Source organism: Carassius gibelio, chromosome A25, assembly GCF_023724105.1.
Source record: "Carassius gibelio isolate Cgi1373 ecotype wild population from Czech Republic chromosome A25, carGib1.2-hapl.c, whole genome shotgun sequence".
NCBI classification, from domain to species: domain Eukaryota; kingdom Metazoa; phylum Chordata; class Actinopteri; order Cypriniformes; family Cyprinidae; genus Carassius; species Carassius gibelio.
Genome location: NC_068395.1, coordinates 12,889,155 through 12,908,670, shown reverse-complemented (window position 1 = coordinate 12,908,670; position 19,516 = coordinate 12,889,155). Strand labels below are relative to the sequence as shown.

The following is a 19,516-nucleotide window of genomic DNA, read 5'->3' as shown; positions in this document are numbered from 1 at the left end:
AAAAAAGGAAGAAACAGGAAGAAAGCAAAAAGTTTTTAGGAAAATTGATGAGTAATGAGTACTAGCAGTCACTAGCCGCATTTCCACTGTCGGCCCAGTGCGAGCCAGGGCTTAAAAGAGGCCGTTTGTTTGCATGCTTTGTTATATATTCAAATTCAAAATCATCGATGTTTTAACTATAGAATTGATTTAATTTATCAGGACTCAAAATTAATCACACATAAATACACTTATTTCTATTTTATTTATTTATTTTTAACGCTTATGACAATAGCCTGCTTATTCAGTCGAGTCTGTCTCTGTTTATTAGCCACAGTATAGCCGTCCCATTTAGAATGAATGATAATATCTCTATTTTTATAAAAGCTCCCGAACAAAAAACATTATTAGGCTATATTCTTTTATGATAGGCAACGTGAGATAAACTCGAGACGAGGCTTGTGAAAGATAATATAAGTTATACTTAATACACGATTGTGATAGAGAATAAGAAGCTGACATCTGATTTCTTCAAGCGGTCATATTTTATCATGTTTACTATGGTAATATGTTTAGCGTGCATATCTTTTTCATCGCTTATACATATTTCTGCCTTGTATGGTGATTATCCACATTGGATCAAGTTATTTCAAACACTCGCTGCTGACTGAAAGAGAGTTTTGAGCTCGACTTATTTAAAAAAAAAAAGTGTTTAATGCTGGTGTTAAAGCTGTTATCTTTCTTAAATGATCCTCGGCGCAGACTCTCTATTTTTATAAAAGCTCCCGAACAAAAATCATTATTATATTTTGATGATATGCAACGTGGAGCTAAACTCTTGAAACGAGACGACAGATAAAATGTTACTTAATAAATACACAATTGTGATAGAGAATAAGAAGCTGACGTCTGATTTCTCCAAGCGGTCATATTTAACATGTTTACTATGGTAACGTTAATGTTTAGCCTGCATAGTCTATTACATCGCTTATAAATATTTCTGCCTTGTTTAGTGATTATAATCCACATCGGATCAAGCAAACACTTGCTGCGAACTAAGAGTGAGTTTTGAGCTCAACTTATTTTAAAACGTCGTTAATGCTGGTGTTAAAGCTGTTATCTTTCTGAAATGATCCGCGCTGACGCTCTCTAGACACGGAGAAACTCCGCCTTTGTTTATAACCCCTCCTCTAGCCCCAGCTGGCCCGCTTTGGCTCAAGGTTTTCGTCGGGCCAAAAAACACTGGCCGTTGGCCCCGAGGAAGCCCCGGCGAGGCACGATCAAGCCCCGGAAGTGACAGTGGAAACGCGACTGGCCCTGGCACGCACTAGAGCCCGGTCCTAGCTCGATAGTGGAAACACGGCAGATGTTTATACATCATTGCTGTGTGAAGACTGCTGAAGAGAAGTAACAAGTAGGGCTTTTTTTTTAAATAAGGATTGACAAAAGGAGGGAAACAAGAGATGTAGAGGGCCCCATGTCTGTGTTTGCCTTGGGCCCCAAAATGTCTAAATCCGCCCCTGGTAATAGGAGACTTTGAGACTAAAAGAAAACAAAAGGAAATAGAGAGATGTTTTTATCAGTGTTTATATGGGACACTTTCTGAACGCAATCCAAAATACACCATTATGTTACAGAAAGCGTGGGAAAACAAAAAAAAATATTTCTTTTTTTTATGTCCTCACCCCTGCTCTAAAGATACAAATAATCTGACCAAAACCCATAGCAGCGGGAGAGGATACGTTAGCAACTATGTTTCATTGCCATAACAAATCGCTCAGTGGCGCCTGGCCGGAGACCTTAAAATCCAGACTACTACAATACGGGATATTCCATCCGTGATTTCAGAACGGGGGAGAGGCTGACTTGATCCCATTAGAGACGAGGGAGTCAGAGTAGGAGTTTTGGGGGGCTCTAGAGAGAATATATGGTGATCTCACAAACCAAAACATGGGTCTCATGACTCTCGCTATGGTGTTCTGGTCACTGAAGTAAATCACATAAATATAAAACAAACATAGCAACCGAATGCATTGCCGCTTGCTTCTAATCACTCCCGGTCATTAGATTGCAATCATTAAACCACAGTGCGTGTGATGACTGTTCAGTGGCTCAACACTAAATCAACACCGACACTTAACTTGCAATAATGTGTGTGGAATAATGGCTTTGTTTGGACTGGATCTGCTTTGAATACTGTAGTATGGGCCGTTGTCAGGAAACTAAACTTGTGTGCAAAGTATCCTCATAATTTACTATGATAAAGAATCTAATCACTTTTTTGTTTGTAAAGCTGAATATATATATATATATATATATATATATATATATATATATATATATATATATATATATATATATATATATATATAATTAGTTTGTTGTTAAATGTTAGGGCTGTTTCCCCATTAAATATCAACCAATTTGCGCAGTCACATTAAATCACATTTACACAAACTTTTTTTTTTACTTTGCCTTTACTGAAATTAAGTGTTTCTTTTTTAACTATTTTATTCTAACAACGTTCAACCCTGTTATGCTGTGACATTTTAGTACGTGTTTGGTCTTTTCTTTTTAAAGCTATTATCACATTCTTTTTTCATAATTGTATTATTTTAAAAAACCACGGTTCAACCCTGTTTTATTGTGATATTTAGTTTTGAAATGTTCTTGACACTGTATTTGAGAGATTTCTGACCTAGGTTTAAAAAAAAAGTGTAGGTAAGGTAATTGGACCTGTCTAACTCAAAATTCAACTCTGTTGTGGAAAAAAATTAGAAATTTTTTTGCTGGAAAAATATTGTTCTTATTTCACATGGCACAAGAACAATGGCTTTATTAAACATTTTGCAAAGATCTCCAACCCCACAATAGTTGGAATGTAACGGGGTTGACAGCTAGAGTTTGCAAAAATAAATACCTACTCGTTCTCTTTAAAGCTATTAAACATATTTCTACATTTGGGGTGATAAATTAAGAATCAGCAGCTGAAAAACAGCTGTTCAACCCTGTTATATTGTGTCATTTAAGATTTTTTTTTTAAATTAACATTATATTTGAGAGATTGGATTTTTATTTGTAAAGCTCAAAAGTTCAATTCTGTGGTGGAAAAATATTGTTGTCATTGCACGAAGCACAAGAATATTAAATGAACTGAATATTTTGCACAGATTTTCAACCCCCACAATATTTTGAATATAACAAGGTTGGCGCAAAACATGTTTTAAAAGAACAATAGCATTTTGTTTGAAATTATAATTTCAAGGAACCCTGAAATTGAGTGAGAATTTAATCACTAATCTATTTTCAAGTTAAAGGCCATGTCTATTTTTTTTAAAGATCCAGTGACAAGGTTAGAGTTCATGATAATAACTAACATCACATACTTATCATTTGAGGTAATATTTTAAAAACCAGCTATTGAAAACCCCTTATTGTGAATTTTTAAGAATTTTAAATTTCAACCATTTTTAAAAAAAAATCTAATTCAACTTATTTTGAAATCAAATGAGTCAAGATGACTCAAAAAGAAAGACAAAGAACAAAAAAGCAATTCAGGCATATTGCATTGTGGGACATTTGTAGTGTTATTGTGTTGGAGGTTTTGTTCTTTTGCATACTGTCCCAATTTACTTAATGCATGCTGAAAAATTGGTATGCATAGTAAGGAATGAGATTCCAAATACCCATAATCTCACTCTCACACACACAATTTGTGTCATCAAACACTCATTATGACCAATAAACATTATGACCTGCCAAAAAACTGGTATGAAACATAAATCACATCTTTGCAACATTTCACAGCAAAATCAAGTCATTTCGATAGAAATTGTGCCTTGAGAGTTTCGCGTGACACAGATTTCACTCCTGGTAAAATTGGTCATGGAAATTTGTTACGATGTCCAACAGAAAGCTGCTTGGTTTGAAAGTGACGTCTGTGTGGGCTGTGCTTTAAAACATCATAAAACACTATTGACAATGACTTTTTGCTGAATTTTTACTAATGTTGTCTGACAGACGCTGTATTTCAAAACAAAGGTCATTTATTCAGTTTGAACAAATCCTTCATACACAAATATATGTATATATATATATATATATAATATTTATATACATGAAAAAGTACATATTTCATATACTACATTAACACATTGTTTTCATATTTTCCTGTGCATTAGTAAACTGCCCTACAAAATCTCCGCAAAACTTTCAGTAGTTTTTTTTTTTTTCATACAATAATGTAATATGAAACAAAAAGTATTTAGACAACCATTATGAAAACAAATTAATTACTGATAAATGAAGACGGGGCGGCCCTGAAATAAACCCCCAGATCTCCACCGATACAAACACACACACGCACACACAAGTCACAAAAGCAAAGCAAACCGGAAAAATCTTGGATTATGAATTGAAGCATATTTTACACTGCTGCTTTTTTGTAATATCGGATAGGTAAAGCCTACAAAGTGTGACGCTCATGTACTAAAAATGACACTTGTGACGAGTCAAAGCCCAGTAACTTGACTGTCTGCTTGAATCTTTAGTAAAACATGCCTGTTCTTTGTGTGTAAGGTACTTCAGACAGACCGGAGAGGGAAAAAAGACTTCTATTTTTTACTGTTTTGTTCAGTGTCGGAGAGATTGGACGAACCAGCGATGAAGCAAGCATTGCTTTTACGTTACTAAGTAGACCGGATGCAATGACTGTTATTGGTGGGGGACGGCCAGTAGTTTCCATATGAGCTGACATGTTAAACTGCATTTGTTTCACTTGGATTTAGTCAATAACTGTTGACATACGGTGGTGGTTTATGTTGAGAATTTGAGTTTGAGTGGCCACGCTCCTCAGTTTCACCCTCTCTCCGACTCTCTAGCCAAATGTCTTTGTTTACGCACATGTGAGAAGTTTGCACGTGAGTGGCTCAAGTGCCTGGCATCTGTATCTGGACCACCTCTCCGTTCTCGGCCTGCTGGAGCTGAATGGCATCCTTCACATCCATCTCCGCCTGCAGAGCTGGAGTCAGACCTTCAGCCTGAGAAGCAAAAACAGAGCGAATGTGTCATTTTTGTGCCATTAGAAAACCAAATGCAACTGCAAAAATACTCATTGTTTCAAACAGGCTTCCTGAACATTAACTCCATCTGCCACCTCCATCCCTTCCACCTCAAATTCACACCACCAGGTGAAATATTAGAGCTTATTTTGACATATCGACTTGTAGTGTGTATATATATACAAACCCGATTCCAAAAAAATTGAAAGGCGTTTTCTGTGGGCCAAGGCTCATTTAAAATGGACTGTGGCAAAGTGGAAAACTGTTCTGTGGTCAGACGAATCAAAATTTGAAGTTCTTTTTGGAAAACTGGGACGCCATGTCATCCGGACTTAAGAGGACAAGGACAACTCAAGTTGTTATCAGCGCTCAGTTCAGAAGTCTGCATCTCTGATGGTATGGGGTTGCATGAGTGTGTGTGGCATGGACACCTTACACATCTGGAGAGGCACCATCAATGCTGAAAGGTATATCCAAGTTCTAGAACAACATATGCTCCCATCCAGACGTCGTCTCTTTCAGGGAAGACTTTGCATTTTCCAACATGACAATGCCAGACCACATACTGCATCAATTCTTTCACCAATAGAAAACATTTGGCGCATCATAAAGAGGAAGATGCGACAAAGAAGACCTAAGACGGTTGAGCAACTAGAAGCCTGTATTAACAAGACAAGAATGGGGCAACATTCCTATTCCTAAACTTGAGCAACTTGTCTCCTCAGTCCCCAGACGTTTGCAGACTGTTAGAAAAAGAAGAGGGGATGCCACACAGTGGTAAACATGGCCTTGTCCCAACTTTTTTGAGATGTGTCGATGCCATGAAATTTAAAATCAACTTATTTTCCCTTAAAATGATCCATTTTCCCAGTTTAAACATTTGATATGTCATCTATGTTGTATTCTGAATAAAATATTGAAATTTGAAAATTCCACATCATTGCATTCTGTTTTTATTCACAATTTGTACAGTGTCCCAACATTTTTGGAATTGGGTTTGTGTATATATATATGACACTGACCAAACATCGGCTGAATACTACATTAATGCACAAAGTTCATAGTGACAGTGTGTCTTGGAGAGATACACCCAAATGAACTCTTGGCATTAAAGAAACAATGTTCAATAGAAGTGTTTGTCTGCAGCACGGTCTGGAATGTCTGTTTTATTAAGATTCCAATGTAAAGTGGAATCACTGTCAGCCGATACATATCTATCGCAGCGCTGCACATCCTGTCATTTGACCAGCCTTAAAACCACCCGCTTTAGCATAGTAATGTAGGCAGTGAAAGCAGACCATTACAACACTGACAGGTGTACAGATGGATACAACTAAACCAAAGATCAGGACAACAGCAAGAGATGGAAAACAAGGAGAAAAAAGGAAAGGGTCAGACAAAGGCTACATTCAATCCCAGTCGTCGAAATAAAAACACTGCCTCAAAAAAAGAAAAAAAAGGGAAGAGGGAGTGATGCAGGGGGAGACGACGCAGGATGAGTCACTTCAGAGTATGTGCAGTGAGTCATTCCTTCCTCAACACACGCCAGAGGAACAGACCGCACACCTGCTCGGTGCACAGGCTCAGACTGTACTCAAGGGCACGGCCCCGAAGTGCCAAGACTCTTATAACACAGCCTGCCTGATGCGAGACGCTCACGAGCTGTGTTTTCATCTTAGGTGCTAAGTGTACACTCCACAGGGGCTGATTTCCTGCAGCTCCACAAGAGGGCACTCATTAGAGACTATGACTGAATCGCTCAAAAGCATCACTTTCAAACACTTCTGTCGGACTGTACAGAGAACAGAGCCTCGATTTTTATCTGTAGTGATCGGATGTGTGATATGGAAGCTATTAAATGAAAAAATAAAGGGGTGTGCTCATGAAAAATTGTCTGTAAACACTACCACATGTTTTGTGCAGCAGATGAGAGCTAAACTTCAAACAGAAATAATTGCTGTGACCTCAGGTGCAAGAAGACGGCTGCTCAACTAAGTTGACCAATTATTAAGCTTTCCTATAGTTTAAAGCATTGTGATATCATTTGGCTTCTTAGCTCATCAAGTAGGTTGCAATGGGTCAATGAAGTAAAAATTCAACTATTATTTGTTATTTAAATTTTTTACCTGAGGTACACCATTGTTAAGTTTGACATTTTTTGTTGTTTTTTATTTATTTTGTGATAATGATATTAATTTTTTTTCTCTGATGTCCACTTAATATGCATTTATTGAATTACTTATTTATACTTGATTTATTTTCCACTAATGTTATTTTTATGTTTGTTTGTTTTAATGTTAGTTTCTGATTATTATATAAATTTTTTGTCCATGATGTCTACCTAAAATTCACAAATTTACTATAAGTTTTTTCACTAACATCCTTGGTATTTATTTATTTTGTAATCATTATATTTAATAATTTTCCCCAATATCCACTTTTATTTATTTTATCTTTTTACATTTTACTTTAAATCCACTAATGTTCCACAGTTTTTATTTTTCTTATATTTGATTTTTGTCGCCAGTATCTACTTATAATACATTTATTTGGTCTTTATTTCTAATAACTTTATTTGTTTTATTTCACCAAGGTTGATTTCTTATACTTTTATTAAAATGTATAATTTAAGTATTTCTTATTCCTTGCTGTTATTTTTTTCACATGCTCTCCGACTATATATGACAAGTGTCCAAGTTTTGAATGAAAAACAGCGCACAACACAACAATCACAGCCAATCAGATTATATTTGATCTTTAGAGCAGGAATTTGGACCAATAGGATCTCACTGTGGGTGTGGCTACGATAAAAGAACCGGATGAAAAATCAAGTCACATCTGCAACTAGTAGAGACTATTTAAACTGAATCAAATTAATGCATGTATACATGTATGAAAATATAAATACACTAAATACATAATGTCTTTATCCAGGTTGCGATATAGATTTACATTTACATTTTACAATAAAAAAAAAAGAGCAAGATATAAAACATGCAAAAATTGATTTCCATGTAAACAAAGTTTCCACCAAACTGTCTTCCAAAAACAGCCGGTAGTTTTTCTGTTTGCCAACTTTAGCACAGCTCCACTACTAAGTGAGCTCATGTCATCATTCATATTAATTTCCTCTGACAGCTGTTTATTTTATCCCCATGTCACACTGACAGGTGGTTTGTCACAGAACGGCGCTAATCTAGAATCGATTTTACTCGCTTGACTGCGTCAAATGTTGTGCTCTATTCAAGCATCATAGTCCATTAACAGTTTTCCAAAAGCTTTGATGTGTACAGTATGATTGCAGAGCCAATTTGGAAGGCGTCCAGAACACCAAGTAAAGCAATAGGTGAAGCTAGAGGTAAATCTAAGACCCTCTGATGGGGTCTGCGTACGGATGCAATCATCAAAACGGTCCCACAAACTGCTTGTTTTCAGGGGTTCGGTACAGCCTGCTTAGACAAAGATGAGACACTACATATTTGAAGGTCGGCCAAAACACAAGTGTGTGTGTCCATGAGAGAGAGAAAGAGGAAAAGAAAGATGCAGGTCACTCAGATAACAAGCCGTACAACCAATTTGGCTGTGTTACAGCACATCCGATGAAAGAATGCACTTCAAAGAGAGGAAGGGGAGCATTTGTTTGTTTTTATTGCCTTTGTTTACAGCAGCGTATAGAGAAGGGGGAGGGGCTGAAAAATAAGAGTTCTTGCTGATGTCATCAGTATAGGAAAGTCGTTTCAGAGGCGGAGCAAGCATGTAATTTATATTTATATAAAACATTTTAAGACTTTTTTTTTCTGAAATAACGTGCGATGATAATCGAGCACAATATGCACAATGCATTAATAAAGCAAATTGAAAAAATTACTGATTTTAAACAGGAAATGCCCTTTAAGACGATTCAAACCATAAGCGCCCAAATGGTCTAAAGAGGTTTAAGTTGTACCAGCCTAACCACTTTAAAGGGCAACTGTGGTAAAGGCCTCGTCCTCCTCCCTGTTACCAAATAGCTCACATTCCCGTGCTCACAAAAGCCATATTGGGGGTGCGTGCTAGTGCCGTGAGTGTTTTTAAAAAAATGTAAGAGGGACGGTCACAACAAAGGGCTTTGAAATGCTTGATGTTCTCGTTGGTTTGTGCCTCAGCATTTTGACGTTCAGTGAAAATATTTTAATTATGTCAATATATTTATTTGTTATAGTCCATTTCACTCAATTGTATTCAACGATAATGTGCAAAATGACAAAAATGTGTGCCAAAGAGCAACGGTCTGCACTTGGGTTACAATTTCCACAGGGTTCCTACTCTTTTGAATTGAATTAATGACTTTCTATGGCTTTTCCACTATTAATACATGGTCATTAATGAAAATGCATTACTTATCCATGACTTTCCATGAGACTTTACTATATTATTATTTTGTTTATTATACAAATCACATTTTATCCCACTCTAATTTCCAGGTTTTCCATGAGCTGGAAACACATTTGTTTAGAACCATTTTGGACTGTTTTCACCAAGTAAACGGTGCTTGATCTGTGCATATGTCTCTCCTGATCCAGATGAGAGGTATGTTTCACTCCAGAAAGCAATATTATGGATTATGGATGTATTTTAACCAGAATCAATGGTTAGAAGCTGAATATGTCAAGGGGGTGTGTTCCAAATTGATAGATTAGTTTTTTGCAGACACGCCACTTTTCACCTCACAAGACATTAACTGATGGACTGGAGTGGTGTGGATTACTTCTAGATTATTGTGATTCTGACGGCACCCATTCACTGCAGAGGATCTATTGCTGAGCAAGTGCTGTAATGCTAAATTTCTCCAAATCTGTTCTGATAAAGAAACTCATCCACAGCTAACTTTTATTTTTTAGGTGACCTATTCCTTTACATTTAAATCATTGTATTGTCATGGTTTTGTTGTTTTTATCTCGCCACAAAATCTTAAAAATTTGACACACTAATTTTGCTCACAAGATTTAACAATGATTGCCCTTTGCTTCAGATTAAAATAAGTTTATTCTTCTCTAAAGACAGAAACGTTAAAGCAGATGTGGAATATGCAAGTCAAATTGTAACTAAGCTTGGAGCCTCACATGAATCAAACACGTTGAGTGCAGCTGGGGAAACGTGGTGACCTGTAATGACTGTCAAACCTCTAAATGAGTTTGAATATGCGTGCACGCCATATCGCGGCTCCGAAACGCCGTAACGGCATCATGGGGAAGTGATTATTGTGAAAACACACATCAAGGAGCACTGGAGCATGTTGAGAACTTGATGTAGAGCATGAGATGGAAAAGAGGGATAAAAATTTGAAAACAGACAGGGAGGAAAGGGACAACTTCAGGCAATTTATTATTCAGAGGAAAAACAAACTGATCTGGGTTGCTGATTAGCCGAAAGTGAGTGTGGAGAGCAGGTTAAGATCACAGCCTACGATTCCTAGAAAGAACACATGGTGAGAGAGCGAGTTTGATTATACATATTGGTAACTACGCCACCCAGCGGTGTTGGCTCAGAATTGCTGCCCACCATAGACCAGATCGGTGCATTCATCGCACACCTGTGCGACAGTGGTGGTCGTTTTGAGACAGAAAACATTCCTCCCTGAAATAAAACGGCTGTACATCACAGATAATGCTGACATTGTGTTTGTGTGTTTCTGGCTTATCTCACTTGTACTGCGCCGGTGTGGTCGGTCACCGTTCCCAGCTGGACGTATTGCACCTGAATATCGTTACCCTGGAGAGGAGATGCGTCCACCCCACCCGTCCCGTCGGTCGACGCCACTGCGATGAGCTGTGGTCCTCTTAAAACCTAGGAAATGGGCAGAAAAATTTGAAATATTAACACTATGCTAAATTTTTGGTGAACAGCTAGGTCAAACTATTCTGAATGCTTATTTATCTGTGGGAAAGTGCTCTAGACACAGCACAACTGTTAAATTTCCCAACATGGGTACATAGTTTTAGTGAGCATCATTCCTAAGTGACAATGTGACTAATTTCGGTGAGTAATGCTGTCTTACAAGTGAGCGGTGTGTGACTGACAAATTAGAGTCAGACACTAAAATGCACTGCAAGCTATTCTCTAAATTACCAGCACAAATACTCTTGGGATGAAGGATCAAAACAACCAGATGAGTTTCAAATCACACTCGGCTAAACAGAGTTTAAATGTCACGCCACCAACTTTCTGGGTAATGGGTATGTGGTTACTTTTGAAATGATTTTCTTTTATCTTGAGAGATGTGCATCAGTGTAGCTGTAGTTAACTTAAACTGAAATTAAAAATCATTTTCAGTAACAGAATAAAGAAAATTAAGCATTAGATGATAAATGTAAAAAAAAAAAAAAAAGTTGAGGTACTAAAATGACTAGAACTGAATAAATAAATAAATACAGCAAGAAAGCTGAAAAGAAATTTTAAAAAGTATTAAATTAGTAAATTCATAAACATTTCATGTTCATAAATATTATAAAAAAAAAATGGTAATAAATAATACTAAAATAATACTAATTCTGGATATTTTGTCCAGATATGTGCTATAAATATAGATGGATTTTGAATTCCTTAAAAAAATAAAAAATAAAGACTGATATCATGTTATGCTAAAAGATCTCCAGTCTCATGACTTACAATAATCCCAATTTTTATTGGGATTAAAAAAAAGTAATTTTTGTTAGTAGCTACAAACAAAAAAGTAGGCCAAGACATGAAAGTGTTTTATCCAGCACAAAACAACAATCACACATACTTTCCAAGAAAAAAAAAACTAGTTCATTTAGAAATTTCATGACTTTTCTTAATTTTATTTATTCTCTATGTATTTGTTTAGTTTTACTTTTTCCTAGGCCTGAAAATCACACTTCAGATTTCAGATCTGTTCCTCAAATCTGGTTTCATTAATAGCTACAAAAAGCTTTTTGACTGTAAAAAAAAAGCACTCATCTTTTTTTTTTCTTTCTAGATTTCTACTAAGTATTCTACAACAGGATCAATCAGCTAGGATCAAAGTTTTGCTCAAGAGATTCAGATGATAATTTGATTTTAATATGGAAATGATTCACATCCGTGATTATGAAAACTATTACTGCTATCTTCCTTTCAATCCATACTGACTGTTCCTCTCTAACTTTCATTAGCACATCCATCACCTCACTGTGTAAACAAAATTACAATTCTCACAGTTTACACTTTAATCGGCTAATGTTTCCAATCATTCTACAGTTTATTCAACTGCCTGTCATAAACCCCAGTAATGTGCACCTGTTTTTCAGCTCTTCTTCTTTTCGCATGATCAGGAAGTTCAAAAGTCCAACACTGCATACACTAAGCAAACATTGTCAGACGAGTAGAAAGTCCAGTACTAAGTATTTATAATACAGTAAGCGAACAACATCTGGATGACATTCAACATCTGATGAGATCCTGAAGCGTGCATCTTTGGAACACTCTTCTATCCCATAAAGCAACTTGAGTTGAAGCCATATGATTAGTTAAGGAAAAAAATCAAGAAGTCAAGAAGTAGGTTCTTCATCGAATTCAACACACTACGATAGTTCGGCAATTCAGACGTAGCCAGAGGGAGGAAATGTTTTCCATTGTCATAGTCACAGATCAATCAGGACTGTCAGAATGCATTTTGTTTCTTGCAAGCCATTAAGAAACTGTCAGCTTGCTGTTTCAGGATTAGAACTTGCAAAACTATGCGACGAAATATAAAACTGGCATCATGAATGCACTTGCTTGATTGCCAAGTCTGAAACTTCAAGCGGTGTTTACTGCATTTCCTAATGCACGTGAAACTGATTGTGCATGTGTGACACATCAAGGCACTCATCTTAACAGCCCCGTGGAAGGCCTAGTCTCCAGCTGAACTATCACAAACACATCTCCATCCCGTTCCAACTCATTGCAAAACAGGCACATAAAAGCAAAATCACTTGCATGCTCATGCATGATCGCATACTCTCACACATTGTGTTCGATTGCCACAAAGCAAACCCAAACCCATCACTGATTACACATCATCTGACCACTAAAGGCGCTCTGATGTGGTCACAATAGTTTTGGATCCACCGGCTTCTCTTCAATTACTGACGCTAGTCTTCAACCTGAACTGTGAGTCAGTAATTTCTTGACTGCAGCAGTTGACCATTTCCACATGCATGGTGTTTATTCAAAACGGCAATGTGGGACAGAATTTAAATGAAACGTGAACTTCAGACTAAACACTAATCGTTAATCATTATAGCTCTTCGGCGACTCCATGTTGTGACACTTCTCCGCACCAGTGTGGGCATAAACAATCAAATCCGAGTCTCCTCGAGTGGGAACAGAACTGTCATGCACTCCCAATTAGGAGAAAGAAACTGAACAAAAATCCCACAATAACCCCAATTTCAGATCCAGTTCGCCTCTGCCCCCATCCCGGATTCAAGTGCAGATGATGACTTTGAAGTCATGAGTCAGAGGCATGCTTAGAGGTCATACAGAACCAATGCAATGCCCACCATGTCTCCAACGGCATGAAGAAAAAATGGCAATTTCGCCACAACTACTTTTTCCGAAAATGATGCTGCCAGTCAAATCATGGGGTAATAATTAGTGTTTACGATGTTGGGTTGTTAAATGGGATGAAACATTATTCAAAAAATGCAATTCATACATAATGACTTGACTACAGCTGTATGATGAGCATGTTTTGAGATGGGCATCCTGCTATCATGATGAAGAAAAAATCCTAATAAAAAAATAAAAAGAGAGAGAGGGGAAAAAGAAAAATTATCTTGAAAAGTCATGTGGTGTGATTAACATGCATTTAAAAAAATAAAAAATTAAAATTAAATAAAAAATAAACTAAAACTAAATAAACCAAAACTAAACCAAACCAAAACCAAAACGAAACAAAACAAATAACAACCAAACAAAACTAGACCAGAACAAATCAAACAAAACCAATGGAAAGCAATATACAAAACAAAAACAAATCAAAGGACTAAACTAAAACTAAACAAAAATAAACCGAAACTAAACCAAACCAAAGAAATAAAACCAAAATGATATCATAGAGAGGACCCGTGCAGATCCTCATAAATTTGCTATGAGTCATTATGACAAGGTAAATTAGTAATGTGGTGCAGCTCCACAAAACCCTAATAAAATTTATGAATAAATGCTATTTTTTTAAAATTACTTTTAACTTTAAAATTTGAAAACATTTTAAAATAAAGATTGTGTACAATCACTTGTGTTAAAGGTGTCAGGAAAATATGTTATTATTTTTACTCCATGGCCACGCCAAATGACAGGCATTACATTTGCATTTTGGTTGAAAAATGATATGAAAGTTTTTCAAAATAACATTAACCCATTTCCTTTATCATCAACACCTGCCTGACCCATTTACTCTGGTAAACAAAGAATAGCATGAGAACAACTGAAGAATGGCCCAGCAGGTCTTAAATACAAACACATGCACAAGCACAGAGATATGCACACACAAACATCTGAAGTTATTGGGAACAAGAGTAATTCACAGCTGAGGGACGTCTTTTAGCATTTCTCATTTCATCATTTATTTGAACCAGAAAACGGCAAAGACATACACAGGAGGCACCGACTTAAAACTTGGACACTTTCTCATGCAGAAAATCATGAAAACAATCAAAATAATGTGCACCGCTCACTGAGCATCCATATGACATTTTGAAACCATCCGTCACATTAAAATGTACATTTTGGGGATCTATCCATTGAGAAATATTTGTCAAAGCAAATACGGCTACAACAACAGGAATTTTAAAACTGTGAGCTTTGTTTTGTATGCTCAGCTCTGCGACTTAACAGATTGAGAGTTTTATGATGCTGGGAGAATCCTGTGATTGCATAGCAATAAAAAAAAAAAACGTTCTCATCGGTTGACTTCCGGCCGCGCAACTGTTCTCAAGATGACTCTCCACTCCAACGCCGATCGGGAGAGCATGGGAACGTGGTTCCAAAACAATCAAATAAAGTCAAGCTAATTCAAACCATGCATCACATTGGAGACACTCTTTGGCTCTTGAAGTCGTCCAAAAGTTGCTGCAGGTCTTGCCGAATTGTTACAAGGCTTATGTGTCACCAATCTTGGCTGGAAAAAGGTGCATTGAAATTGAACCGCTGTGTTCGCATGAGGTCTGCTGACTTTGACAGAAATGAAAGGGCTCGTTTGAGACAGTTATCTGTTTTCTGTTTGTCATTAGCTAGTAAATCAAACTCTCAGAGGAAACGGAGTAAATAACCAAGCCAGCTGTTTGATTTCTAGTTTATGGCTGGACTGAATTCACAGTGAAAGGTATCTGAAACTGACATGTCCTTTTCTCAAGGGTCTCCATGTGCTAACCTACCCTTGTGCCCAACCGGGATTCTCTCAAAAACAGTAAAACTTCAAATCTGCCATCTCTATACAAGCGAGCTGCCAAACAAAGGGTTTAAAATTTGTCTGAGCACTGGTTGATGGGACTAAAAAGAAAAAAAACCGACCCAGAATAAATCTTTCTCCTATGTAGTAATGCTTCCAGCAGCAGAGTAGGACAGCAAACACACAGAGGAACTGGAGCAGAGACAACGGGGAACAAAACAACAGCAGCTTAATGCAAAAAACATTTAGTTTGTTGAAGAGTAATAACCAACTATGCAAACACGCTGTTCCTCCCAAACCCCATTTTTCATTATAGCTGTTCAAGTGTCATCTTCGGTGCATATGATTATGAGTTAGCGATAATAGACTTTCAAAACCAGGAATTCCCCTGAAAACAGAATGAAAATCGGTTAAGCTCTACTAATAAGCGTCAGGAAATCTGGATGCTTCTTCACAATTCGTTATGTAGGTCCCAAACGGTGTTATGAAAGAGATCAGTCTGCCAGAAACATGTACAGTTCTCTCATACCCTCAAGAGCTGTCAGTATGATGGAAAAAAAAGTCTCTCTGGAAAGGTAAACACTTCCGCCCAATTTCAACATGCGTCCAGCAACTTGAGCATCTGGAGCGGGCCAGACCTAAGCCAGGACAGATGTGACGGCCTAACTGTTCTGAGAGAGAGAGAGACAGACAGAAAGAAAGAAAGAAAGAAAGAGGGCCAACAGGACGTTGGACAAACTGAGTGAACTCCTAAAACCATCTGAGAGTCACTTCTGCTGCAAAACCTCCAACAAAACGACAGAAGAACTTCAGAATGAAAAAACGGTTATGATTGGGTCTAAATTTGTATCCAAAATCTGTTTCACCCTGACAACAAACATTATCTAATGAGGACATCTTCGGACATGTGAGCTCAATGGCAAATTCCTGTTTGATGAGGGTTTTTTTTACAAAAACGTCTCCACACAAACCAGCTGGTCTTATAAGCTAAAGTATTAGGCTTTTACGGGAGTGCCATCACTTATATCTTCTTAAACCCCAAACTGTCTTTTTATTTCGTTCTTTATAACTTTAAAATTCTAATTTGGAGGGCAGCCACCATCAACAGTACTGTATCCACACAAATAGTGCATTGCCTTGAGCCTTCATTTCTAGTGGAGATTCATTTCCAAATAATTAAACATTGCATGACATTACCAATGTTGAAGCAATACAACGTTTACCTCAGTCATCTTGAAAAGGTCATAATGTTATTCAGTGTGCTTTGTTTGAAAATCACATGGTTGTTGGTTGTGGCCAATCTAGACCTCCACACGTGTTATGCTCTTAGTAATGTTAAAGCGATGCAAGGTTTAGCTTAGTCATCACAAATGTTGATCACATTTTTAATTTGTAACATTTGACCATTGGTTCTGGACAATCTGACTTACTAATAGTATTTGACAGAAAAGACCCTTAAGAAAAAGAAGGTATAGGAAGAAAGTATGAAAGAAAGCTTGAAAGGAAGTTTAGGACACAAAAATGAAGCAGTGAAGGTGAGGAAGTTTAGAAGGAAGCTAAAAAGGAGCAATGCTCAGAAGGATACTCAGAAGGCATAAGGGCAGGAAGGAAGTGCAGTAGGATGATTAGGAACCTTAGAAGGTAGGAAGTAAGTTTGAAACAAATGAAAAAACTCAAAGGGACAAAAGGATGCGGTTTGAATGAAGTTTAGGAGGAGGATTTGGAAGTTTAAAAGGAACAATAAGATTGGAAAGAAGCTTGAAAGGAAGGATACTTTTCAAGGAAACTCAAGACAAAGAAGAAGTTTGGAGGGAAGGAAGATAAGTAGAAAAGTGAGGAAGCTCTGAAGAAGTTTGAAAAGAAGCTTAAAAGTAAGATAAGGAAATCTCGATGGATGATGTGATGCTAGGAAGAAAGAACACTTCGAAGAAATGAAGGATGCTTGGACAATAAGAAACAAGCTCAGAAAGAAATATGTTCAAACAAAAGCATAGAGTAAGGCTAGGAAATAAGGTACAGTTTTACAGTCTCTCCTTTTACTAATAGTTCAGTTTGGCAGTTCAAACTGAGTCTCATCGTAACACATTGTACAAGTATGACTTCCATGGCCGAATTGGTGGACGAGCAGAATAAACCACAAATCTTTAGGATATTCTGTGAAAGTGGAGCTTTGCAGTTTCTCAAACTAATGGTCTGACTTTAGGCTGGATTGAAAGTAAACAGGACATCTATGTCTTATAGATAAATTATCTTGACATCCTAATGCTCAGATCGCTAACAACAACCTTAAATATGACCCCTGTGGAAGACTGAGATACTACTCCTGTAGCCAAACTCATCTTTTACAGCATATCCCACAGTCCCGCCTTCAAACCTCATGGTTTTGCTCCACGTTTTCAATGTTTCCATCGGAAAGCATCTCAGAGCGACGTAAATTATGAAGACTTGATGATTTTACTGCATCTTGTTCATCAGATGTTTTCACTGCATCCAACTGGCGGTAAAACAAGAAGAGAGATTCTCACGAAGACGATCCGTTGCGCTGCAAGTGTTAATGAGGACTGTCAAGCAATGTGATTTGTGTATTTAACAGTGTCCACTGACCACAACACAAGCAACAGGTCACGAAGAACTTCTCTCCATTAGACTACCAAGGGATTTTCTTTGGACTATTTATGAGAAGACCTCTGTATCACTGCCATGGCCACATTAGCTTCCAGAACTCTTTGATCACGACCCAAGACAGGAAAGAGCATCAAGAATGCTGGAAAATATAATCCCTTCCATTATGACACAACAATCACTTGGACAATTTTATTCAGCATATTTTGTTTTATAACTCAAGTAAAATCCATGTTCCAATGGAGGTAAAAAGGGTAAATTCATTTAGGAGCTTGAATTGGGACTAAAGCCTTAAGGCTGTGACAACAACTGGACTGCGAGCTAAATCCTGAAGAATTTAGATCCTACTGCAGGTACTTAATAGATGAGAGCTCTGCACACATCTGGTTTCAATACTGAGATAAAGGAAACTTGACTTTCTGGATCACAAATGGGCATAATTTCATACATACCAATATAAATATACACATTTAAAGAGGGAAAAAGTTACATCAATTGAATACCCAAAGGCAGCTTGTGAATGATATTCAAACTCCTGAGCAATTTTTTGTCTTGCCCAAATTCAATAAAAGCCGATTAGAAACCAATCATAGTTTTCAGATGTGCAGATAGTGCCAAAAAGCTTACTATGTAAATGCGGCAGGTTACTTTCAAAACACTGAGCTGTTTGTTTGAGCGGCCCAGCATGCCAACTTCAGACTCAACCAATGATCTGAGTTTGGGCAGGACTTCCATTTAGTGCTGCTAATGGTACATTTTGTTAGGTTTGCAGGGAAACAAAACTGTTTCAATGTACCAAGCTGCTATGGTTGGTTATTGATTCACTCACATTTCCAAATGTGATTACATTCAGATTTAGTTACAATGTCCATTTCAGAACACAGGGCCCAAACTAGACAGTTTAATTACTATTTATGTGCATTTCATGTCGAAAACTGTTAAAAAGTATAACTCGTGGACACTTTCTCTTATAAACAGTATTCATTGATTCTGTAAATACAAAGTTCTTTCATGAAACTCTAGATGGCGGAGGTTAATTACATCGTTATTCATGTGGCGTAGCTGATTGGTTGCTTTTTGCATCAGCAGCCAATGAGCTTGCTGCTCAACATTCTAATACTTGGCTAGTCTTTGCTATAGCAGTTACAAAGCACTTCAGAAACCCTCCACCTTCCCCAGCTCCACCTGTATAGATCTGCTACTTTACCTTTCTTATCAAAATAGGCAGTATGTGGCTGCAAACAACCTCTGGACCCACAAGCTACTAAGATACAACTACACTTCTGCAGAGCTGTTCACATATCAATTCTGCTTGCAGAAAGCTCCTGTATAATTCAATACGAGCATCAACTATTGCACCTAGACTTACCAAAAGGAACCAAATCTCCCCTTTCCTACTTCCATTCTTCCTACCTACCTCAAAACTGAACAAGGAAGGGAC

General features: G+C 37.2%; 1 protein-coding gene across 2 annotated transcripts in view; it reads right to left on the bottom strand.

The window, feature by feature from the left end:
• Positions 1 to 4,007: 4,007 nt before the first annotated feature.
• banp (BTG3 associated nuclear protein) overlaps positions 4,008 to 19,516 on the bottom strand; it is a 35,856-nt gene continuing 20,347 nt past the window's right edge. For both annotated transcript variants that reach the window (XM_052544310.1, XM_052544311.1), the window contains exons 12-13: positions 10,725 to 10,865; positions 4,008 to 5,018 (exon numbers count right to left, since the gene is read on the bottom strand). In XM_052544310.1, the coding sequence (XP_052400270.1) occupies positions 4,908 to 5,018; positions 10,725 to 10,865 (252 nt within the window). In that variant the 3' untranslated portion in view covers positions 4,008 to 4,907. The remainder of the gene's footprint in view (positions 5,019 to 10,724; positions 10,866 to 19,516) is intronic.